The following is a 25,499-nucleotide window of genomic DNA, read 5'->3' as shown; positions in this document are numbered from 1 at the left end:
AATGTTTACTGCAGCATTATTTACCATAGCTAAGGTATGGAATCATCCCAGATGACCCTCAATGGATGAATGGATCAAGAAAATGTAGTATATATACACAGTGGAATTCTACTCATGTATCAGAAAGAATAACATTGTACCATTCATAAGGAGTTGGAAAGACTTCGAAAAAATAGAATTAAGTGAAGTAAACCAGACACAGAAAAGCACAGGTTTTATCATTTCCCACACTATTAGGAACTAGAATGTGCCTATAAATCTAGAAGTAAGCACAATGAATAACACCCAAGATATTATAAATGAATTAACTGATGTATAATATAATCTTTTGAAAGCACAAATAGTATAATTCTTTAGAAAGACTAAGTCAAAGCCTAACAAGATAACTACCAAGGTACTTAAAATGCAGAGAAATGAACAAAGGATCCTGGATGAATAATGTGTGATTATTATTGATTGGGAAGTGTTAGGACTTGCCTTTATGAACACACTTAATATCTAACCATGTACTTCATATTACATGTCTATACTGCTATAAACACATAAAGTTATATTTATAGAACTATTTTTTATGAATTTATATTTATAGAAATGTAGAATTGGATAATATGCATTCCTCCCAGTTGTATAAAATATTAGTGTAAGGAGTAATTTAAAGGAAAATGATCCTACTCATTGTTTTGCCACTAGTGATCTGAGAGAATGAACCTGGGGATTAGGATGTTCCCTGTCTAAACTCTACATTCTTCAAATGTAGATGGGAAACAACAGCTGACTTGCTTATTTCACAGGTTTCTACACCACATAAAAAACAGATAATGAAAGTTGTGAAATAGCCAAAAACTCCATGCCTGGAGAAAACTGAAATTTAATTTCCCCAGAACCTTTATAATCATCTTTGAACATATAATTTTACATGATATAAGTACATATGCATAAAAACATAAATCATATGAAAGACAACTACACACATTGTGAACTTCTAGCTTTGCAAAACTCATCAACACCAAGTGTTTGAAATCTGCTCCTATTTTGAATATTCTACTCCTCTGGTTTGAACATTTAAGGTAGTATTCTGAGGTATTGATCAAGAGGAGTAGGTTCACTTCTGAATACACCAACCACTTCCAGTTTGATTTTATTTGAAGAGTTCTATTAACTACTGCTCTAATGATCACCTAATCTTGAAAGTGTAGAAAATCGCTCACATTATTCTAGCTCATAAACTCTTGCAACTTATCAATCTGTGCTTTAAAGCACGTCTGACAGTACTAATCTTCAATCTCAGCATTTGGGAGGCTGACACAGGAGAATTCAGAGTTTGAGGCTACCATGAACTACATAGCTAGACCCCATAGTAAGAACAAAGAAAAATGTTCTTTAATTGACTACTTAGTCACTTAAAAATGAAGTACAAACCAGCATATAGTAAGGCCACCAGTACAAACATGTTCATTGCAGCATTACTGCAGTATTCCATAGCCAAGGTATAGAATTATCTCAGATTCCTGTCCATTTGTCCATTGACAAATAGAGCAAGAATAGGTGCTATGTGTATAAACTGGAATTACTCATCCATTAGAAAGAATTCTATTGTATCATTTGTAAAGAAATTGAAAGACCTGGAAAATTATGTTGAATGAAGTAAGTCAAGCCCAAAGAGACAAAAGGTTGTATATTTTTCCTCATACGTGGAGGTTAGAATTAGCTTATAAACTTATAAGTAAATACATGTGGTATGCAATGTATATAAATGTATTGACTGAAATATGATAAATTCAAGGGAGAATTCAAATAGTGTAATTTCTTAGAAAATCAAAGTCAATGTTCAACAAAATAAACTCCAGGAAACAAGTACTTAAAGGAGTGAGGGTGAGGTCAAAGAGAGAGGGGCAGACAAGTAAAGAGGAGAAGGAGGGAGGGAGAATGCAGTCAAGTATTCAATATTATATGCTACAAAGTTAAGAAAAGTGAGGGAAAATTGGAGTAGGAGCAATGCATGAAATGGTTGAAAGGGTAACATTGATAAAGACGCATCGTATTCATAAACTGGTTTGTTAAATGGCAACTCCTTTGTACAACTACTTAGAGATTATTTTACAAAAGGATCGCTCTCATTTTAGTAAGCAATATTTATTACTCAGTTTTTAAGCTGTTAGTCTATTGGTAAACTTTATTTCTAAATAACATTTTTAAACCTAAAAAAATGAAATTCAAACCAAACTGGTTGGCTTTTAAGCGACATTTGAGATCTGGTAATGGTGGTGGCTAAAATAATTGTAGGTAAGCAAAGCGGTACTAGAACAGATGTTAACCTGCCATCCGAGGACCTTTCACTTAGTTTTATGCTAAAATACTCCATCTTTTTGTTATTGTGTCAGCACTGGGGATTGAACTCTCAAGGCCTCATACTCATTTCTTGTTTATTCATGACTGACTTTCTACCACTTGAGATAGTACACCAGAATAAATACAGATTACTGACCAGTTATATCTATTTTCAGTTCAATAAAGTAAATAATTGGGAGACAACCTGTGGATTTTGAATTGCTAAGGAGAAATTGAGCTTTTATAATTGCAAGACGTTTTCACCCATCTTAGAAAAATTTTACATGTTGGTGAGAAAAATAATAATACGTATTTTAGTAGGATATAAATAAAGCCATACTTATTTTTCATATGAAAAGGGTGTAATACAACATTATGTCTTCAGTGGAGAAAAAGAACAAAACATTCCAATGACATATGAGTTCAATAAATATAGTATCTGTTTATAATTATTGGGCAAAGGGAAGACAGACTTTTCTCTAGTTCTGCAATTAAGGCAATTATCCTTTTACTAAGGGGCAATGAATGAAGTACCCTGTAAGCACTTTCTTACAGAGCCTAATAAAATATAATTTTCCCCTTTCACATAAAAAAGAAGAAAATAAATGAGAAAATAAATTGATTAACTATCAAGACAAATGAACTCTTAAACATCAGTTTATGTTCTTGGTCTTAAAAAATACAGTAATATTACCACTAAGTCCATAAGAGTCAGTTTAATCTCTTCAAGACAGATTAATCCAGGAAAAATATTTCTTCCTTGGTGAGTAAATATCCATACTGATCTCAATGTATTAACAAGGACTTCCTGGCACTGTGTTACAGGCTCTGTGTAAGCACTGGAGATGGGAGGATAATAGATACACAGCTTTCCAGACAGTAACCTTACAAATTAAAGTGTTTTATAAATGATATTTATAATGGAATGTAATAAGTGCAACTGCAGGACCAGAAGACTCCTAACCTAAATGGCAAAATTGAAAGGAAACTCTAGAGCTGAGTTTTAGATAGTAACTGAAAATAGTCTAGGTTTTAAAGATGATGGATTGAAACCATCTTGAAACCTCACTAAAATACAGTAAATAGATTTTTTCCTTCACTGTAAATATCTCCAAAGAGGTTGTAAGACAAGAGAGGTGACAATTACATCAAAATATAGGAAACTGGAAAATTGTAGCTAACCTAACTCACACAAAACACTGAGTACTAAGTCAGCAGTTCAGTAAGCTGAGACTCACATGGCACTGAATCACCTGGGTAGCTAAGAATGCAGGACAAAGATGAGATGTTTTCTAAAGTATTTAGAAAACAAGAGATGGTTAATTGAAAGTCAAACTTTTAAAAGAGCTCCTCTCATCACAACAGCTCAATAACTATGTACATGTGGTCTTATAAAATGATGCTGATCAAAATGAACTACACAATATAAAAGGTTATTTTCTTTCTTAGTGTACTGCACTCAGTCATTTTTTTTCTTTCATTTCTTATTGTTCCTTTGGTTTACTCTGTTGTCACTGTATTTTTATTTCAGTACCCTTTTATTGTATACAAGTTTATCTGGCTTGGGATGGAAAAGGGAATCATAGATATGGTAAGAAAAGGACAAATGTTGAACCAATCAACAGTGATATTCACAAGACACTACCTTGGAAATGAACTTTACAACTTGGGGGGAGGACCAGTGAGAGAAAGGAGAGAGGGAGTAATAATGTTCGAAAGAACTGTACTCATTTGCGTACTTAATCTAACTAACACCTCTGTACATCACCTCTACAACTTAAAAAATTGTAAAACAAAAAAAAAGGAAATGTACTCATTACCTGACTTATGCAACCGCAATCCCTCTGTACATCACCTTTACGATAATATTATTCAAAAAAAGTGTTCTTCTCTGTTATTGATGGAGTCCACTGACTGGTCCTGTCACCCCAGCAGAAGCCTGGAGGTGTATTCTCCAGACACCAAGAGCAATTGGGAGTAAACCCCCATGGCTCGCATATGGCTGGAAATTAGGTGTATGCCCTAGTTCTGACCAAGAAAGTGGAAAATCTATTTATGGAGATTGTGGCCTAAGGGGAAAAAAAACTAAACATATGAAACATAAGACTCCAGAGAATCAGCTAATGTAGATCAATCTACGATGGAAACATCCATTAACAACCTCTTCATCACTTTTTCAGCCCTTTCAACCATTTACCGGTTGGTTCTGTGGTATTTTATATCCAAAGATCATCAAACTTTGGAAAATTCTCTATTATAATAAGATCAATACAGATAGAAAATGAAAATTACATAAGGAAAATAGAGATTATACTGGGATACTAGAAAAATGTAGACAAAAATTAAATTATCTACAAAGGCCAGGTATATTCAGGAAAAATAATCTATCACAAATTTAAAATATTTTGCCAAAAGCCAACACAGGATTTGGAAGATACATTTGAGGAATCAGGATGTAGAGTAAAACTCAACTGGAAATAGGAGAAAACCCAAAACTACAGGATCTGTCAAGAATATTTTAAGGATATGACAGGGGCATTCCATAAAAGGAGAAAACAGAAAATGTGATCAGTAATAAGGTAAAACTTCAAGAATAATAAATAAAATATCCTAGGTCTAAAGAACATGACTTTTTAGGTGGAAGGGTCTACTCAGTTTAGGAAATTGGGTGAACAAAACTATAACAATTTCAGATTTTTGAGATCCTACATGTGTAAACCAAGTTTTCTTAAAACTGTCAAAAATAAAAATAGTTGTGGTCTTCTCAAATCACACTGGGAGCCAGAAGGCAGCGGAATTTTGACTTCCTGTTCTGATGGACACGTTTCTATACACAATCTTTCATTCAAGAGGGTAGCACTATGACATTGTCTGAAAAAATGTCTCAAAACTTTTGTCTACTTAGGAATTTCCTGAAGAAGGTTCTCTTTCAAGCAATAGCAACAACAATGATGACAAGAAGAGGGATGTCAGGAGTTTATCACAAAAGAAGATGTAAAACTAAGTTAACTGAAGAGACAAAGCAGAGAACAGGGAGAAGGAGATTCTACCCCCAGCTGTGCCTCAGGCCTGGAGAGCAGCTGGACCAGAACAGGCTCAAGTCTCCCACAGGGCTTTCTTGTAGAGGTTTAAACTGATGGAGAATTTACTGGCTTTGAATGTGTCAAGAGAAGCCTTACACAATTAGAAAAGAAACAAATCCTTACAAAACAAAGCAAATGAAATACAAGGCAATGTTTAATTCCCCGAAAACAAAAACTTAGGCTAGAAAAGAAAAGAAATTAAAGTGCACTTTGTGACTCAGCTGCCAGTAGTATTTAGATAAACATAAACATTGTACACAGTCAATATGAGTCCAATCAAAAGGCTATCTAACTGTTCATTGTGGAAAGTTAACAAATAGTCCCTAAGTTAGGGAAATGAAGGATTGATTTTAAAAATAAACATGCTATTTAGAAATATGGAAGAAATATTTGAAAATGCTAGCAAAATAGGCAATCCTGTTATGACTGTGTGTGACAGACACAGACACAGACACACACACACACACACAAAAGGAGACATGAAATGTTAGTGATGCTAGGCAACAAAGAATCAGTTGTATTTTTCTAAGCCAATAAAAGTGGTCTTAGTTTTTATCTAACAGATGTCCAATGACATAAATTTCATAAACTAGATTTTCTGATAACTTTTTATAGAATTTCTGTATTTTCAAGAAATTATCTATGTCTAATGATTCTCACAATTCACATAAAAAATAAAGCATTTTCAATTATCCTGCTGTTACCACCACCTTTCTGTAATAATTTTCTTCTTCAAGGAGCCCTATCCCTAATACTTGTGCTCTTACTCTCTCTCCATTCTGCTGAAATGCCTGGGGCATCCTCTACTCTCACCCCTGCATTCACTGTGACCTTTGCCCCAAGCATTATGAAATCAATTACTTATTACGCTGCTAAGTAATGTCATTTCCTCTCATCTCTTTGTCACTTGGGCCTTGAAAGCAATAGCTCATCCATCTTCTCAGTGCAAGAACCAAATAACCAGGTCTTAAAATCATCTCAACCTAAAGCTAAGACTAATCAACTGGAACCAGAGGAAGGAGGAGAAGACATTTGTGTCAGTTTCGTGCATATGTTGGAATTATTTTCTTTGGCAGAAGTGTGTCACATTCTTTTTTTGTGACAGTCAGCACAGCAGATCACAGGACTACACAGTGGGCCACTGATGAGGCACGACAACCTGGCAATCTCGCTATTATCCCAAGGCCCCTAGCTGCAGCTCTGCTGGAGGCAGATTATCCTTCCCTCCAGGAAAAACCACCTCTTCTGCATGGATTACAGTGCATTCATACAGTATTTGCTTCAAAGAATAAATATCAGTCATCGTGGCACTGATAACAATGCCAGAAAATTTCTCTTGGTACAAGGAATGTTTACTTTCCCTCCCTCTTTTCTTTTTTTAGGAAACTGGTATATAAGTATATCTTTATTTCTGTCTCTGCTTAGTTGTTTGCAAGAATTTGACTTTCCTAATGTATAATAATATTTTCTTTTCCTTGGATCGGATGAATAAAAGACAACCATATTTAAGCAATGAACTCCATGTTATGGAAACGATTGTTCTAACTACTTTCAACGTGCCATATATAATTGTAGCCTCTATTATTAATGATCTTCTTGTAGCACCTTCCTGTGGTTGTACCTACACTTTCTTTGTATCTTATGTGAATATACTGGAAACCAGGTATACTGGTATTAGAAATAGGAAATTGGAAGGAAATACCAAAATCGAGAGACACAGGGTAAAAAAAAGACCAACAACTACAAAAGCAATACTTGCAAAACTGTTTGGTGTAAATGAACTGAACAACTCATGGGGAGGGGAAAGGGGAAGGGGAAGGGGGAGGGGGGAATGAGGGAGGAGGTAACAAACAGTACAAGAAATGTATCCAATGCCTAATGTATGAAACTGTAACCTCTCTGTAATTCAGTTTGATAATAAAAAATATATTAAAAAGTTATTACTGAAAGGAAAATGTTAAATTTAAAATAGAAAACTATTCTGATTCCACACTGATATTCAATTGTTCTAGTTTTTCAAACTTATGCAACTATGATTTTCAAAAATAAATTATTATTGATACATATTTACTTAAAGAACATAGGAAAATTACAAAATCGAAGTAACTGTTTTTTGTTGTCTCCCTCTAATTATTACTTTCTAAAATATATCCTGCTTGTGGAACAATAGAAACCAATCATACCTAAATAAAAATAAATTGCATTTATCTGAGAAATGGCAAAGTATAAAGCAACCTATTATTTTCACCTGGTACATAAAGTCATTCAGAAGGGACTGGGTTTAATCACAAGCGGAACTGTAAAACACATTTGTGACATCTCCCACCTAACTCACGCCCACATGAGAGATTGGTACATCTTATGAATTAAACATAAGTCCTGATTTATGTTCGGTTATCCCTCATATCAAAAACTACAGTAGCAGAGCTGTGTCACTGTGAATTCATTTAATGATATTGATGAGGCAGCCTGTGCAGAGACTGCAAAGTAACCACCAGTGCATAGCATGGCCCTATAAATCACTTTTGCAAAGTGGTTAAGCAATAAATAACAAGTCATTAATTCATCGTAAGTTATGCTAAGAAGATCAGGCTACATGTGTACCATATTGTAAATAAATGCTCTAGTACAATATTTGAAACAGGAAACATTTTGCATTAAAACAAAAATTCATTGGCCAGAATTAATTCATTGTGAATTTCCTTTGGAAGTCTCTGTTGGAAAACTCAACAGAGACTTTTTAAAATGCAACCCCCCACACACCAAAAAAAAAAGACCCTGAAATCTTCCTTTCATACAGAGGAAAACACATGTCAGACTATTAAAATTCAACAGAACTTTTTCTCAGTGTCCAAATTATGACTCTCCAGCTTTTAATGACAGTGCTATAAAACCTTGGAACAAACCAATAGAATTTTTGTAAAGCATACTCTGTTGCAAAATGAAGCTAGTTATCCAGTCTGGTGGTTTGTTGTGGTGCATCCATAGGATGAAATGACTTCAACTGCCTTTCAATAACTCCAGTCAGTTGTCTTCTAGGCAAAACTCCAAGTAAACATACTAGGTGATGAGCAAAGGGTTACAATGGAATTAACTGAAGTAGAATAGACTCTATAGAGAGCGTAAATAGTACGCTTCTTTAAAAAGACTAAGTCAGGGCTGGGGATATGGCCTAGTGGCAAGAGTGCTTGCCTTTTATACATGAGGCCCTGGGTTCAATTCCCCAGCACCACATATACAGAAAGTGGCCAGAAGTGGCGCTGTGGCTCAAGCGACAGAGTGCTAGCCTTGAGCAAAAAAGGAGCCAGGGACAGTGCTCAGGCCCTGAGTCCAAACCCCAGGACTAAGTCAAAGCCCAACAAAATAAGTACCAGGAAATGGGTACTCACAAGAGGGTAGGGTGGGGCCAAGTGGAGAGAGGTAGAAGAATGAAGCAGGGAAAGGGGGAGAAGGTAGGGAAGAATTCATTCTACATAACACAGAATTGAGAAATATGTAAGGGAAGGGGTAGTTTCAAAGGGAGTGAAGATGTTGAAGTGGTGACGCAGATCAAGATACATTGTACACATAAACATGTTTGTTAAATGGCAAGAAGATTAAATAAATAACCTAAAATTAAGATAAGAGAAAGTGTGGGTTGGAAGGGGTGGATGAGAATATTGAAAGAGGTGACATTAATCAAATGATGCACTGTATTCATAACTGCTTTGGTAAATGGCAACTCCTTTTTACAACTACTTACAGATAATACAAATACACAAAAAAGAAATCAAGCAAAGGTAAATCCTTTGGATTTGCATAAAAAGATCAACATGCAGGAAGTTTTCCCAAGGGCAAACAATTTCCAAGGTTTTCTTCAGTACTGATAGAATCCATGCATGGAAATCATTTAATCTAACATTGCAACCACAATTCTAGGGCCTGCGAACTGTAAGCCAACATTTTCTATTCGAGCTTCTAGTGCTCCAGAAGGCACTTACAGGAATGGGGAACAGCCTCCCTGACTCCTTTGAGACAACTGTCCTTATTCATTCTTTCATCTTCTTCTTGGAATAAACCTGAGGCCTAAAAATTCAGTTATATCTCTGAGGCTATCTAGTCTGTTTGTTTACTGGTATTATTTTAAACTGTAAGTCTAAAGGCTCGGACTCAAATAACAAATGCAAAACGTCAAAAATAACCATTAATACTTTCTCCGGAAAAGAAAACTGAGATACAAAGTCTGAAACAATTGGTAGGGAGAACTGCATATTCCAGATAAAACTGTTAGATTAAAAAACTTAATCAAAAATCCCAGCTGGGAGTTACCAAGTGCAAAATGGAATTGAGATTATAGAAGAAATACTCTTGGAGAGAAAAACTGATTCCCTTTGATCTCCGAAGAGATCATCACAACATGCTCCAAATGAACCATTTAGAAATCTTTCCTTACTATTTTTTCCTATGGAATATTGGATTGTATGACAAATCTGATACAGCTGCATAAAATAAAGAAACCTGTTTGATAAGCAAAACATAAAAAATTTAAAATTGTAAATTATTTTTCCTCGGTAATTTATAATTATTTATAAACTCTGATTCTTCCAGTAGGTTTCTATTGCCTTTTAATCCATAACTATTGCTTTTGTTCCTAAAATCCAAGATCTTGAAATAAAAGTGAAGTTGAAACCTTTCCTGTTCTTTGTAAGTTCTGCTGAAACATGGACAGTTACAGATTCAGTTACTCATCTAGAAGATATACATAATATAAAATTTTCTGTAAAACTACCCCCATCAACATATTAAGATAAATTTCTCCAGTAGAGCATTTATTACATAAAAGTATCAAATATTCATCTGAATGTTTTAGACCTAAATACAACCATTTAAAATTCTTTCAAATATACTCATTTGGATTTCATCATCAAAGTATAAAATAGAATTTAAGTTCAACACCAGAAAATAAGGAATGCTGTCATTGGTATAATATTTAAGACTTCATGTTTTCACCTAAAGTGATTGCAGGTACCATTTTCTGATCTACCTTTCCCTCCCACACACCAAATCATTCCATGCCAAATCCCTTAAATGCTTCTTTTGAAGATTAAAATTAATTCCTATGGTTACTCTTCTATAATCCTCCACCTTTTAAAAATGCAAGACATGCTTTGTCTTGGCTTACTGTTTTTGAGAAATCAGATGGAACCCAAAATATTTTATGTATGTATGGTTGGGTTAAACAAATCACACTCTCAATAAAGCTATTCATTAAGGAGTTTGATTCTTCTGTAATTATAACAAGGTAACAATCTGTTTCAAGTGTCCACTCAGTATTAATCCTTATTGTCAAGAATTTTCATGGGAATACCTAAGATATCCACATTGCTTCTATATTATTATAAGAAGCTGTTATTACTGGATGGCACATAAGTTTTTAACAATAAAGCACTTGATGTCTTACCCCGAACTAAGGGTGGACAAAGAAAGCCACTTTGCTTAACTTTCTAATGATACAACAGCAATTTACTGATCACAAATACTTTTTTCCTAATGTTAAAGAAAAACTAAAAGAAGGATAAGTTTTGCCAAATCTTTTAACTTAAAAAATAAAATCACTGGAAATTAAGGTGGTTTGTTTCTTTGCTTAAAAACACACACCAAAGAGTATTTTGAACAATGTAAACCTTGTATATCTAGTGTGTTTTTGCATAGATCTAAGGTTCTGCTCTTCTATAAGCTCACCCTGCCTCACTATCAGCAATCATAAAGCAGATGCTAGAATAATTAAAAACCTATCAGTACAAACTCTCCCATTACATCATGGACCAGGAAAATGCAGGCAATCTAGGGGTGTCCTTGTCTCACTTTATCCACTTCTTCCTGGTTGACAGTATACCTAATGGGCCTCCTTGCACCTCTCCTTCAGCAGGAAGCCTGTCTCTGGGGATCACTTGCAGAAAATAGGACATTGAGTCCATAATTAAAGTAATCTCTTTCCAGGCAGATGCTGCAGTTGGCTCTGTTATCACATATTACAAAAGGCATCTTGAGGGTTATAAAATGTGCAGCAAATAGCTTTGGAGATGAGAAACAGCAATTTTTCATCTAATTTTGATCCATAGACATGTAAGTACTGTATTGCTACTTTTTGGGTTTGAGCCAAATAACTATTATGGTGCTCCAATGAGCCAGGCAGTAACCAAAATTAAAGAATACTTCAGCTTTTATCCTCAAAGTGAGAAAAGCGCTTTTGTAACCATTTTTGCACTTAGCAAATAAGGATGCCATCTCAAATCTAAGCGTTAATGCCTGCAGGCGGATTTAGAAGAAAGGCTTATGTGGCTTAGCTTTATAGCCATACTTTTAATGTATTTGCTTAAGTTAAAATCATGGTTAAAGGGACCTACCATCTTAGCTCTTTTGCAACTGCAGTGTACATATTTGATTAGAAGTCTTTGCACTGTTTATCTTTCCTATAAACATAGAACATTGCTATTTGAAATATATGTGAGCCCAGATAACTAACATGCCCATATTATTCATAATCTCTTATTTAAATACTAATAGAGGAAATATGCAGAGGTGATTTTTGTTTCAAGCTTAGGACTTATCAATGTCAGTAAGCAAAACCTGGCTTCAATTTGTAAATTTCTGCAATGGACATGGAAATTGTTGTTTTATTATTTATTTTCTCAGTGATAACTAGCTATATATATATATATATATATATATATATATATATATATATATATAATGTTAGAGATTTTCTTAAACTTCCATAAAATACATGGTTTAAATTACTTTCCTCAAATAAAATAATTTTTATAGCAATAGAGTTTTACATGGATTTGGACCATTTAACTAAAAAAATACGGTAAGTAAATACTAACCTTAAAATTTTGAGTTAATCTAAACAGCATTCAAAAGTAGGAGCCTAGTTTAACTTAACAAATAATAGAATTATTTGCATTTTATGATGTTTAGGCACTCAGAATTAATATTCAATCAATGAATTTATATATGTTTTTGGATTATTGGAGAAAAACTGCAAACCGAAAATTTAAGTTACCAATAGAAAAAATTTTAAATGACTAAGTTGTTATTTCCAGAGCACCTGAAATATGACAACATAAAAGTAGTTATTACTTGTGCAAGCCTAGAGGCTTAAAAATAGCATCATGGAAGCTGTAATTCTCTAACATAATATTGTATGTTCATGACTGTGCAGTTTTCACTTGTGTACTTAGGTTTTCATACATTCATTCAACAAATCATTTGCAGTTATTTAAAATTAATCTTACTTTTGTCTGACAAATAAATCACAACTATTTATATATGAAATACAATGTGATGCACTGAGATATATATATATATAAATAGAGAGATTATATGTATATAATCAATACCCAACATAGCATGACCCTATCAATCAAGCTAATCAACACCTATCACCTTGCTTACTTACTACTTTCTACAGTGAGACATTTGAAATCTACTCCTAAAATTGTACGTGATGAATTTTTTTTTACTTTGTTCACAACTCTTCTGTACCATAGATCTCAAAACTTATTCCTTCAATCTGAAACTTTGTACTCTGATCAATAAGTACCACTTTCCCTCATTCCTATTCCTACACCTAGCTTCTGGCAACCATCTCTCTGCAACAGAGATCAACATTCTAGAGTCTATATAAGTGACTTCATGTGGCCTTTTTCTCTTTGGCCTTCCTTATTTCACTTAGCATAATTTCTTCAGATTCATTCATTTAACAAAAGAAAGCATCCTTCCATTCAAGACTGTGTAATATTCTCTTGTTATGTAGACCATATTTCCTTTATCCATTCATCTGTGGATGGTTACAAGTTGCTTTCACATTGTCAGTATTGTGAATAACCCTACAGGGAGTGTGGGAGTGCAGATACTCCTTCAATTTATTTTATTGTACCACATGAAAGACAGTTTTCATTCTGTATATTTCTTCTAGCTTTGTTTATGCATGAGTAATTTTGTTCTTCAGTAATTTTCTTTTATCTCTCATGCTATTAACATCTAATCATAAGTAAGTAGATGCTGATACATTAATATGGGGGTAGTAAACATTACTAATAGTGTTCTTAGTTCATTATGCTTAGCTTAGTGTTTTGGATGCAGTATATTTTGAAATTGTATTCTGAAAGTCACTGTGTTTCAACTGCAATGTTTATCCTGTTTATATTTATTGTAATTATTGATAAATTAAGACTTATTTATAATATTTATTACTACATTTTGTGCTTCTGTATGTTAAAACTTGCCTCTTCCTTTTATTCTGATGGGTTAATTATTGTTTGGTCATTTCCTATGCCTTTCTTATTTTGGAACTTGTAATTTTATTTCCATTCCTTACATAGAATCTTTAAAAATTCACTATGCTACAAATCTTTGGAAATAACTTGGGGGCATTTCATACTGACTTCCTGACCTTAATTTATACACTAATGTTGCTTAATGTTTTAGTTATGTGTTGTCTTAAAAATGCTATTTTTAGGGCTTGGAATATGGCCTAGTGGTAGAGTGCTTGCCTCGCATACATGAAGCCCTGGGTTCAATTCCTCAGTACCACATATACAGAAAAAGCCAGAAGTGGTGCTGTGGCTCAAGTGGTAGAGTGCTAGCCTTGAGCAAAAAGAAGCCAGCAACAATGCTCAGGCCCTGAGTCCAAGCCCCAGGAATGGCAAAAAAAAAATGCTATTCTAAAATAATTCTCAATATTGTGCTTTATAAACTGATTCACATAGCCAGTGCTTAAAGTTCTAAGCTGCTAACACATGTTCTTTGCTCACTATCAATCATCACATCATACCAGAAAAATCACTTCTAACAATAGAGAAGCAATCCAAATTGCTGCCCATCTCTCATTTTACACATTTCCATTAGATTTAGAGAACTTCTGAGAAATTATTTTAGATTCACAGACTGTGGTATTTGGCTTTTATGGACATTACACGTGGTTTCAAGTAAAAAGTGCCAAGTGCTATAGCAATCCTACTTAACCCTTGTAAAAAGGAGTTTCATGTGGTTTCCAAATCTGTGCACCTTTATTACCGAACTTCTTACATATTTTCACACCATAATGTGAAGGAGAGGAGAGGTAAAAGGTAGGTTTGCCACAGCTGCCCCCTGCCCTTTGGCTTCTAGAGCTAACATTAAATGCACAAGTATTTTTGTATAAAAAGATAAGCACGTCTGGGCATCAGTGGTTCATGCTTGTATTCCTAGCTATTCAGGAGACTGAGATCTGAGAATTGCAGTTCAAAGTCAGACTGGTCAAGAGAGTCCATGAGACTTTTATATCCAATTAACCACCAGAAAAACCAGAAGTGGTGTTAAGGCTCAAAAGATAAGCACATTCTTTGTTTTGTTTTGTGTTTTATCGGTTGTAGGACTTGAACTCTGGATCTGGACACTGTCCCTGATCTCTTCAGCTCTTTAGCTAAATACTAGCACTCTACCTCTTGAGCCACAGCACCACTTTCGCTTTTCTGGTGGATAATTGGAGGTAAGGTTCTCATGGACTCTCCTGCCCTGGCTGGCTTTGATCCTCAGAACTCAGCCTCCTGAGTAGCTAGGATTACAAGAATTAGCCACCAGCGGCAGCAGCACAATCTTTTTTTAAAACAGTTAACAAACTCACTAACCCAATTCTATGATAACATAGAGTTCCTATTAACATGCCATTTATGGATCTTGATTTAAATATTTCATTAAAGGATAGAGAAAATTTCCCCCTAGAAAGCAGTACCATTTCTCTGAGAATCTTGCGATTGATTGTGATGCAAAGAAAAGTGTCCTTCCTTGTAAAAATGCCAAGAATGTCCTGAGAACCAGGGCTATTGACATTGAATCTTCTTGGAGGAAGCATTTAAGACCCAACAAGAGAGAAAGGAGAAAGGAAAACTAAAGGGAATAGTTTTGTCTTTTGAATGTCTGTGAATCTTTCAAATATGTTACACAACTAATATAACAAAAACAATTTCTTCTTACCTTCTTGGATATTGATGGACATGTTTTATTTTAACCATGCTACTCAAAGTTAAAAACTAAATCCCTAGGAAGCATTCTGACCTCATTTATCAAAGCTTTGATATACAAGAATACACACCAGACTCCAAGCTAAGACTTTCTCCTGGTTTAAGCTTATTAGACTAGGTAACTTGTTGAAAAGCAGGGACCTGTGGAGAAGTGAGTGCTATGGGTTAGGCTCCAATCCATTTATTTACCTTTATGAAATTATGATGCTTTATATCCTGTCATGCAGAGGTATGCTTTTGAGCAGTACCAAAATAATTGTCTCAAGTTGAAATTGTCTGATTAAACGAAGAAAACTAGATCATCAAAAAAAAAGAAAAGAAAAGAAAACTAGATCATCAGAAGAAAAATATAACAGAATTGTGACTGAAGACACAGATGAAAGTACTCCTTCAGAAAAAACATATTTTGTTTTATCTCGGCATGGATACAATCATTTCAGACATCCATAAAAAGTAATTTATTTCTGCAACAATACTCAAATAATCTTGAAAGTAAAGGAGAATTTGTACACATCAACTCTTGGCATCCTCATCTATAGACATGAATGCACTCCCAATAGACACACTCAGGCTGGAGTCTCCAATCTTATTCCAAAAACTTAAGTAACATGCCAAATATATTCATGTTATTTTCTTCTGATGGACAGAGATAAATGGGCAACCAAATTACCTTAACTAAAGAATTCTCCAGACAGGCTAGAATGGCTCTCATCAAGAATTAAAGACATCTAAGTTCACTCAAGGCAGAACTTCAAATCTCTACATCTGTATTACTTCAAGCCTGTCTGATGTTGCTAGTATCTTCAGTTTTTCCTATTATATTTATATGTTCTTGTTTATAATACCTTAAGAAAACAATCTCTCTGGGAGTTACTTTCTTTTAAAGTATCAAAAATGTTCAAATATGGTCCTCCTATGTTCTTCTTTGCTGCAGTGAATTCATTCTTTTTGAGGCTTAGATTTTAAATGATTTCTTGCTTCATTTAATTTTCAGTTTGGTGCCTCTTGATATTTGAATGTATTAGGTAGTATTGTCATTCTTACATATTTTGAAATACAGATAGGAAACACATAGTGACTCTTTTTTATTTTGGGTTTTTTTTGAATAATTACTTATTTACTGTCAAAGTGATGTACAGAAGGGTTACAGTTTCATATGTAAGGCAGTGAGTACATTTCTTGTAGAATTTGTTACCTCCTCCCTCATTTTCCCCCTCCCCCTTTCCCTCTCCTTCCATGAGTTGTTCAGTTGGTTTATACCAAATGGTTTTGTAAATAATGCTTTTGGAGTCATTTGTCTTTTTATCCTTTGTCTCTCGATTTTGATATTCCCTTTCCATTCCCTAGTTCTAATACAAGTATATATAGACGGTACTCAGATGAGATACAGTGATAGCACCAGGGCAACCACATCAGAGGATACAAGAGGATCATCAACAAAAAAATCTACGGTTTCACGTGGCATGTTGAAAATAATTACAACAGTGATATAACAGTCGTTTCCATAACATGGAGTTCATTTCACTTAGCATCATCTTATGTGTTCATAAGGGCATAGCTATTGGGCTCTTGTGATCCTCTGCTGTGACTATCCTAAACCTGTACTAATTATTCCCTATGAGGAAGACCATAGAGTTCATGTTTCTTTGGGTCTGGCTCACTTCACTTAGTATAATTTCTTCCAAGTCTTCCATTTCTTTACGAATGGGGAAATGACATTGACTCTTTAAAGTTACAAATTCTAATGACACACTGAAAATTCTTTAATGTAAATTGTATCAGGACCACATTTTACTCCAGGAAATAGTAGAGGAGAATGTTTTAAAGGCAGGTGTAGTGGTATATCAAAAAATTGAAGGGACACCTATATCTAAGAAACTACCAACTATAGGGAGAATCAAAAAGACTGTTATGCAATTAAAAAGGCAAGAAAATAACTGAAATGAATCTAAGGTAAACATATCAGCATTTTAATAGAGGTAGAAGCAAAATATGGGAATATATATTATGTTGGTACCTTGGAAAGGTTTTAAAAAGTCGTGAAGAATGAGTAGGATGTTCACAAGTGGACTTGAGAGACTGGAAAAAGCAATCCGGGCCAATGGAAAAACATAGAGACAATCAGAATTTGTACGCAACTGTGGGAAGTCCTGTGGGTTTATACTCTGTCAGGAGGTAGGCGATGGAAAATAAAACAGAAGATAAACAGCCTGATGATTTCATGTCTTTGCCAAAAGCAGGGCCTTCCGAAGAGCATTTTGGGCTTAATCAAATTTTAATTGAGCAAGGTTGTGCCTTATGGAGACTAGGAAGGTAACACAACACTGTACAGGACAGTCTAGGAAAGAGCAGATGGGAGGGGTGCAAGCCAGCTAGGAAGTCTCTGCAATCATTTTATTTTTTTTTCAAATTTTTATTATCAAACTGATGTACAGAGAGGTTACAGTTTCATACGTTAGGCATTGGATACATTTCTTGTACTGTTTGTTACCTTGTCCCTCATACCCCCTCTCCCCCCTCCCCCTTACCCTTCCCCCCCAAGGTGTTCAGTTCACTTACACCAAACAGTTTTGCAAGTATTGCTTTTGTAGTTGTTTGTCTTTTTTTACCCTGTGTCTCTCAATTTTGGTATTCCCTTCCAATTTCCTAGTTCCAATACCAGTATACACGGTTTCCAATATATTCAGATAAGATTACAGAGATAGTGTAGGTACAACCACAGGAAGGTGATACAAGAACATCATCAATAATAGAAGCTACAGATACACATGGGACGTTGAAAGTAGTTACAACTGTGATATAACAATTGTCTCCATAACATGGAGTTCATTTCACTTAGCATCATCTTAGGTGTTCATAAGGGTATAGCTATTGGGCCTTGTGATGCTTTGCTATGACTTGCCTAAACCTGTACTAATTATTCCCAGTAAGGGAGACCATAGAGTCCATGTTTCTTTGGGTCTGGCTCACTTCACTTAGTATAATTTTTTCCAAGTCCTTCCATTTCCTTACAAATGGGACAATGTCATTCTTTCTGATAGAGGCATAAAATTCCATTGTGTATATGTACCACATTTTCCTGATCCACTCGTCTACTGAGGGGCATCTGGGTTGGTTCCAGATTCTCGCTATGACAAATTGTGCTGTGATGAACATTACTGTGCTGGTGGCATTACTGTGATTTTGTTTGTGGTCTTTTGTGTAGATACCCAAAAGTGGGGCTGCTGGGTCATAGGGGAGTTCTATATTTAGCCTTCTGAGGAATCTCCATACTGCTTCTGCAATCATTTTAGCAGGAAGAACTGGAAGGAAAAGGTTCTGAAATGAAAAACTTTCTAAGAAAAGGCATCGTGATAGGTCTGAATGTCAACCCAACTGTATGAGATATATTTGGTGCTGTCAAACTGGACAGCACAGACGACAGATGGGCAGAAACAGTGTAAAGTCAGCTAAGGGAACCCCTGGTAATGAATTGTGTCTTCTCAAGAGGAAGAAAAGGCAGTTGTACATTTTGGTGTACACTGGTTTTATGAGACTTTGCCATCTAATGTGGATGTTGGGACAGAAAGGCATTCACAATACCTTCTAGCTCTATTTAGTTTAATTGCCCTCAAAGAACTGTTTCTGAACTGCCTGTGACTTTATACTATTGTCCTATTCATCCATTCAACAAAGTAGTAAGTGCTTACAGTATGCCAATAACTGTTTTAGAAATCTGGAGAAAACCAGGGACCCAAACAAAAACAAGCCTCTTGTCTTCAAAAAAAAATTCTTGTATTTTAAGGAGAGCTGAAAGATGGTAAAGAATGCACATGGTTAAAATAAATGTAGGATACCCTGGGTTTGAAGTAAAGCAATGCTATGGGCAAAAAGGTAAGAACAAGAGTCAATTTCAAAGGATGAAGAATGGTGGCTCTAGACTACAGGCAAAGTGGAGCCACAATGTGGTGCTTTTCTTTTTTCTTTTTCTTTTTTTTTTTGTCGTCCATGCCTTGAACTCAGGGTCTGAGTATTGTTCCTGAGCTTTTTTGCTCAAGGCTAGAACTCTGCCAGTTCCAGCTTAATTTTGAGATAAGAGTCTCACAGACTTTCTTGCCCAGACTGGCTCTGAATGCAGTCCTCAGATCTTAGCCTCCTGAATGTCTAGGATTGCAGGCGTGAGAGGCATGAGCCACTGGCACCCAGCAGTGTGGTACTTTTCTAAGAATGTGATTAAGATAGCTCACTGTATCCTCCAGTTTCCTCTGTAGAATGCCTGACTTAAGGCCACTATTAGTTATCTAAAGGATAACATTTTCTTCGTGACACTAAATGACCACCAAGCTTAAAAAATGCACTTATGCTTATCTTTCCAAAAGTGTATGTGGTCTTAACACATAATATGTTTTCATTCATTTGCTCAACATCCATTCTCCTATTGATTTGACTTCTTCCATTACTTTCATCTTTTTTTAATTGGTATATAATTCTATGCATTTATAGGATATAATTCAATGTTTTGATACATTTTCATTGTAGAATTAATGAATTGTGGCAGTTAGCATACACCTAATTTCTCATACTTAAAACTGCTCAGTGTTTGGATGTACATTATTATTACTGATAGAAATCCTGCAGCACATACAACTCTAAAAACTTTTTCCTCATAAATCTTTGTAGTCTTTAAACAACTCCTCCCTATTCCCCATCTCTCCCTGCCAATTCACTTTTCTTTTTCAGCTAAAACCCAATATGGAAATCTGGAAGCTATAAAAACATATGCGAAACAAGCTGAACTTAGTTTAAATTTTTGAGGCCTTTAACACTAAAATTAGTGGCTTTAATTAAAGGTAGATATTGATAGTATACTTCAACAGTTATCCTACATGTGAAACCATAAAATGCTGTAAGTATTTGCCTTGGGGATATGTCACAGACACATTGGATACTTACATGAAATTCACACAGCCTGTGCCAGCAGGTGGGGCAATCCAGACAAAACTGAGGTTGGTGGTAGGCAGATGACTCACATGAGAGGCCACCACACTGCACATAAACTGGTTACCAAACTGGTGCTCAGACATGATCCCTAACAGACAGAAAGAAAGGCTTGTCATTATAAAGAAAATAAAACAAACTTCTTCTTACCATGGCATAATGATACTTTCTGGACATTTTTTATTATATTTTAAGATATATGATGTTATGTGGCTTCTATTAAAGTTATGGAAGAAAATTAATCATTTGAAAACAATATCACTAAGGAATAACCTACTAAAAAAAAACCATTGGTAGTATTTGTTCTGCTTTCATTTTGTTGCTTGATCCTTGACTATCATCAAAAACAATCAGGACCAAGATATCTTGCATTTGAACAAGATTGACTTTCTTGAAGCGATCTGCAACCCAGGAGACTAAGCACTACATATACTTTCATACATTGCATAAATAAAAACTGGAAAAGAGTGAAGTTTGGAAGAGAGTGAACTTTGAAAGAGAGTTTTGGTAAGTTTACAGAACTGAAGATACTCTATATGGTATGATCCAGAAATTTCTCTCTTTTGTATTTACCCAAGTGAAAGGAAAACTCATGTCTAGACAAAATAATCTACATATGGAAGCTCAAAGCAACTTTTATTCATAATACCTAAAACTTAGAAGCAGATACTTTCAATAAGCAAATAGATAAACTGTTGCATATGCAGACAATAGAATCTTATCCAGCTAACACTAAAATAAATGAGTTATAGCCAGACTAGATAGTATCCAATGCAAAAGAGGCTGTGGCTCAGTGGTAAACTACCTGTAGCAAATGCAAGGCCTTGAGTTCAAACCTCAGTACACAAAAAGGGGTGAGGGGGAAGGAGAGAGAAGAAAGAGAGAGCAATCCATGAAAAGTCATGAAGGAAATTTACATATTCATAGTACCAAGCAAAATAAGTCAGCCTGAGTAGACAACATACCATTTGATTCCAACTACTTTAGAAAAGCTAAAACTGTGGAAACTGTAAAAATAAATAATAAAGAGCCTAGGCACCAGAGGCTGGGACAAGAGAGAAAGGAACCAGTAGAACATTGAGAATTTTAGAGCATAGAAAATATTATGTATAATATGACAATTGCAGATAGAAGTCAGCACACAAATTTTCAAAACCCACAGAATGTAAAATAAAAGTGAACTCGTGTAAAATACTGATTCTAGTTGATAATGATGTGTCAGTATAGATTCATTGACTGTAACAAATATATCTGGCAGAATGTCCATGGAAGAAGGGTGGTTCATACCTATGAACAAAGGGTACCTGTGAACTCTCTTGTATGAATCCAGACTTACCTTTAAATTTTATTAATTAAGTAACTAATAAAAATAGTTCTCAAAGTGGAATATTAGATTAAAATTTGTCCTGTTTGTTGACTACGTAACCTGAGGCAAATGACTGATTTTCTCTGATTTTTTTCTTATCTACAAAATGGAAACACCATCCTCCTATAAAAAAAAATTGTTGTGAGAATTAAATGACCCCAAACATATGCCAGCACCAGATGTGGTATCTAGCATGAGTAGGTTCTCAATAAATCTTGATTTACTTCTTGCCAGATGGTCTTTATAACAATGTGATTCTATTCAAGAGTGCTCAAAAGCCAGTCATACATTGTAGGTAACTTCCTCATTGGGCAGTAGAAAACAGGACATAGAAATCTCTAATGAATGATTGTCATCCATAAAATAAAATTACAACCTTTGTATCTGATTCTTTTAAAAAAAAATTCTTATCTTTGGCACTACCTGCCCCTTGCACTACTTAATCCCTTGACACACAAATGAATCTTCCTTTTCTTTGACACATGCTATATCTTCTAAAATGTTCTCTCCCTAAAGGTTTAATTCATTTTCTGCTTTGTTGAAGTTATCTTTAGGTAGAAGATGCCATTTAACAAAGCAGTTTATGAATACACAGTATCTTGATTAATGTTACCTCTTTCAACCCTCTTACCCATCGCTCCACTACTCACCCCTTCCCTCACTCTTCTTACTTCTGTTGGATATACATTGGACTCTTGTCCACATTTCCCTCCTCTTCTCCTCTTCAATTGTCTACCCCATTCCCTTTGGCCCCACCCCACTCCTTTCGAGTAGCTGCTTCCTGGTGTTTTTGTTTTTTGCTGAACTTTGATTTTGGCCTTCTACTAGTTGAGGTCTCCCTTGAATCTACTGTATTTCAGCTGATGCATTTGCATATCGCCCAGTGTATTCATTTATGAGTTTTTAAGCTAAACCTAAATTCCACATATTATGGAAAACATGGATCCTTTGTTTCTCTGGTTCCAATTTATATCACTTAATATATTTCGGAACATTTTAAGTTTTATATAATTCACAAATGAGGACTAAAATCTAGAATTTTCTAGAATCCAACACAGCATATGGCCAACATAATATTTAACTTACTGTATCCCTGGCCTCTAAGTGGCTTCCTCACTCACCAAGATATTTTAAAACTCTACATTTTCTTTATAGTGACTCATTTTTATAATTCCATCTTTAAAGTTTCTAAGTTCTATTTTGTTCTATGTACAATCATTTATTTTCATTTTTAATTTTTTAATACTTATTTATTGTCAAAGTGATGTACAGAGAAGTTACAGTTTCATACGTTATACCTTGGGTACATTTCTTGTACTGTTTGTTACCTCCTCCCTCATTCCCCCCTCACCCCTCCCCTTTTCCCTCTCCCTCCATGAGTTGTTCAGTTAGTTTACACCAAACAGTTTTGCAAGTATTGCTTTTGGAGTTGTTTGTCTTTTTATTCTTTGTCTCTCGATTTTGATATTCCCTTTCCCTTCCCTAGTTCTAATAGCAGTATATACAGTATCCAGTGTACTTAGATGAGATACAGTGAGAGCGCGGGTACAACCACAGGAAGGGAATACAAGGGGGTCATCAACAAAAGCTACGGTTTCACATGGCATGTTTAAAGTACTTACAAGAGTGATATAACAGTCGTTTCCATAACATGGAGTTCATTTCACTTAGCATCATCTTATGCGTTCATAGGGGCATAGACTTTCATTTTTTAATTTTTCCTGAATGGTTGTAGGTTTTATCAGTTTTTCCCTAGGATTTCATGATGGCTCCTTTTTATGTCTCGTTTCTTACTCCCCTATTGTGCCCAAATGATTTTTTTTTCATGGTATATGAACATGTAACTCCCCTGCTAAATTTCCTTACATGATTTCCTATCAAGCTGAAGAAAAATATACTGTCCATCACCCATTACAAAGTTCAGCACCATCTGATTCCCTGAAGTGCTCCCTACCCATTTTTTGTATCCTGGCTATGGGATGCACTTGTAACTATATGCTTTCAACCACTTGCCTCTACTCATATTTTCCTTTTTGGCTACGAGGGCCCCAGATTTTTACTCTGCTCTGCTGGAGGAATTCCTATGTACAATTCAAGGCAAAGATCAATCTAGCCTCTGTTTAAAAAATCCATGTATTGGGGCTGGGGATATAGCCTAGTGGCAAGAGTGCCTGCCTCGGATACACGAGGCCCTAGGTTCAATTCCCCAGCACCACATATGCAGAAAACGGCCAGAAGCAGCGCTGTGGCTCAAGTGGCAGAGTGCTAGCCTTGAGCGGGAAGAAGCCAGGGACAGTGCTCAGGCCCTGAGTCCAAGGCCCAGGACTGGCCAAAAAAAAAAAAAAAATCCATGTATTGTTTTAGGCCTAATTATTCCAAAATACATCAGATATGGTCTCACCTTGACAGCCTTCCCTCCCTACTCACTGCCTTGTCTCACATAAGGATAAGCCTTCTTCCTACATGGTATAGTGGCTCATTCATCCTTCCATTACAGAACCTGACTGTCTCTCCAAGGAGTCTAGGAAGGACTCTGTCTTTAATCATTTGGGCAGTGGCAGTGGTGGTGGTGATGGCTGGTACTGGGGTTTGTATTGAGGGCTTCATATTTATTTCATTGGCACTTTTACCACTTGAACCACTCTGTCAGTCCAGGTTAATGTTATTTTGTAGATAGTGCCATAAATTTTCTTGTCAGGTTGCTTCAAACTGCAAACATCCTAGGCAGGTAGGATTACAGGTATGAGCCACCAGGTCTGTGTGTTCTGTTTGTAATCTTTTTTTATTTTTTATTTTTTTTGTTTTTGGTCAGCTGTGGGGCTTGAACCCAGCCTGGATGCTGACCCTGAGCTATTTTTTCTCAAGGCTAGCACTCTATTACTTTGAGTCACAGCTCCACCTCTGGTTTTCTGGTAGGTTCTTTTTTGGGGTGGGGAGAGATAATAGTCTCACTTTGCCTGTCCAGGCTGGCTTGAACCACGATCCTCAGATCTCAGTTTCCTGAGTGGCTAGAATTACATGCATGAGGCACAAGCTTCCACCTGGTCTTTAAACTATTGTATTCAATCACCTATAGCAATGTGTAACATCAAAAACAATTGAGAAATATTTTTTACTAAATACATAAGTAGCTTTAAAATAAAGACTTAAATAGCATACCTAGTTACTCAGAAGGCTGAGATGTGAGGATTGTAGTTCAAAGCCAGCCCTGGCAGAAAAGTTCATGAAACTCTTATCTCCAATAAACTAGAGAAAAAGTTGGAAGTGACACTATGAAACAAGTGGTAGAGTGTCATTCTTGAGCAAAAAGAAGTTCTGGGGCAGCATGTAGGCCCTGAGTTCAAGCCCCAGGACCAGCACATGCATGCCCACAGAAAAGAAATAGTAGCATACATCACAGTAAATAGTAAAACAAAATCCTCTACAAAAGAAAGTAGCTCATTTTGCTGGGGATATGGCCTAATGGCAAGAGTGCTTGCCTCATATAGATGAAGCCCTGGGTTCAATTCCCCAACACCACATATGCAGAAAATGACCAGAAGTGGCGCTGTGGCTCAAGTGGCAGAGTGCTAGCCCTGAGCAAAAAGAAGCCAGGGACAGTGCTCAGGCCCTGAGTCCAAGCTCCAGGACTGGCCAAAAAACAAACAAACAAAAAAAAACCACAAAGGAAGAAAGCTCATTTTTATGTTCTCTTCC

General features: G+C 35.6%; 1 protein-coding gene across 1 annotated transcript in view; it reads right to left on the bottom strand.

Moving 5' to 3' along the window:
* Reln (reelin) overlaps positions 1-25,499 on the bottom strand; it is a 435,472-nt gene that overhangs the window by 287,063 nt on the left and 122,910 nt on the right. Inside the window, exon 3 of the mRNA XM_048339842.1 lies at positions 20,393-20,528. Within this exon, the coding sequence (XP_048195799.1) occupies positions 20,393-20,528 (136 nt within the window). The remainder of the gene's footprint in view (positions 1-20,392; positions 20,529-25,499) is intronic.

Source organism: Perognathus longimembris, chromosome 2 (assembly GCF_023159225.1).
Source record: "Perognathus longimembris pacificus isolate PPM17 chromosome 2, ASM2315922v1, whole genome shotgun sequence".
Classification (NCBI taxonomy): Eukaryota; Metazoa; Chordata; class Mammalia; order Rodentia; family Heteromyidae; genus Perognathus; species Perognathus longimembris.
This window is presented reverse-complemented; position numbering and strand designations above follow the sequence as displayed.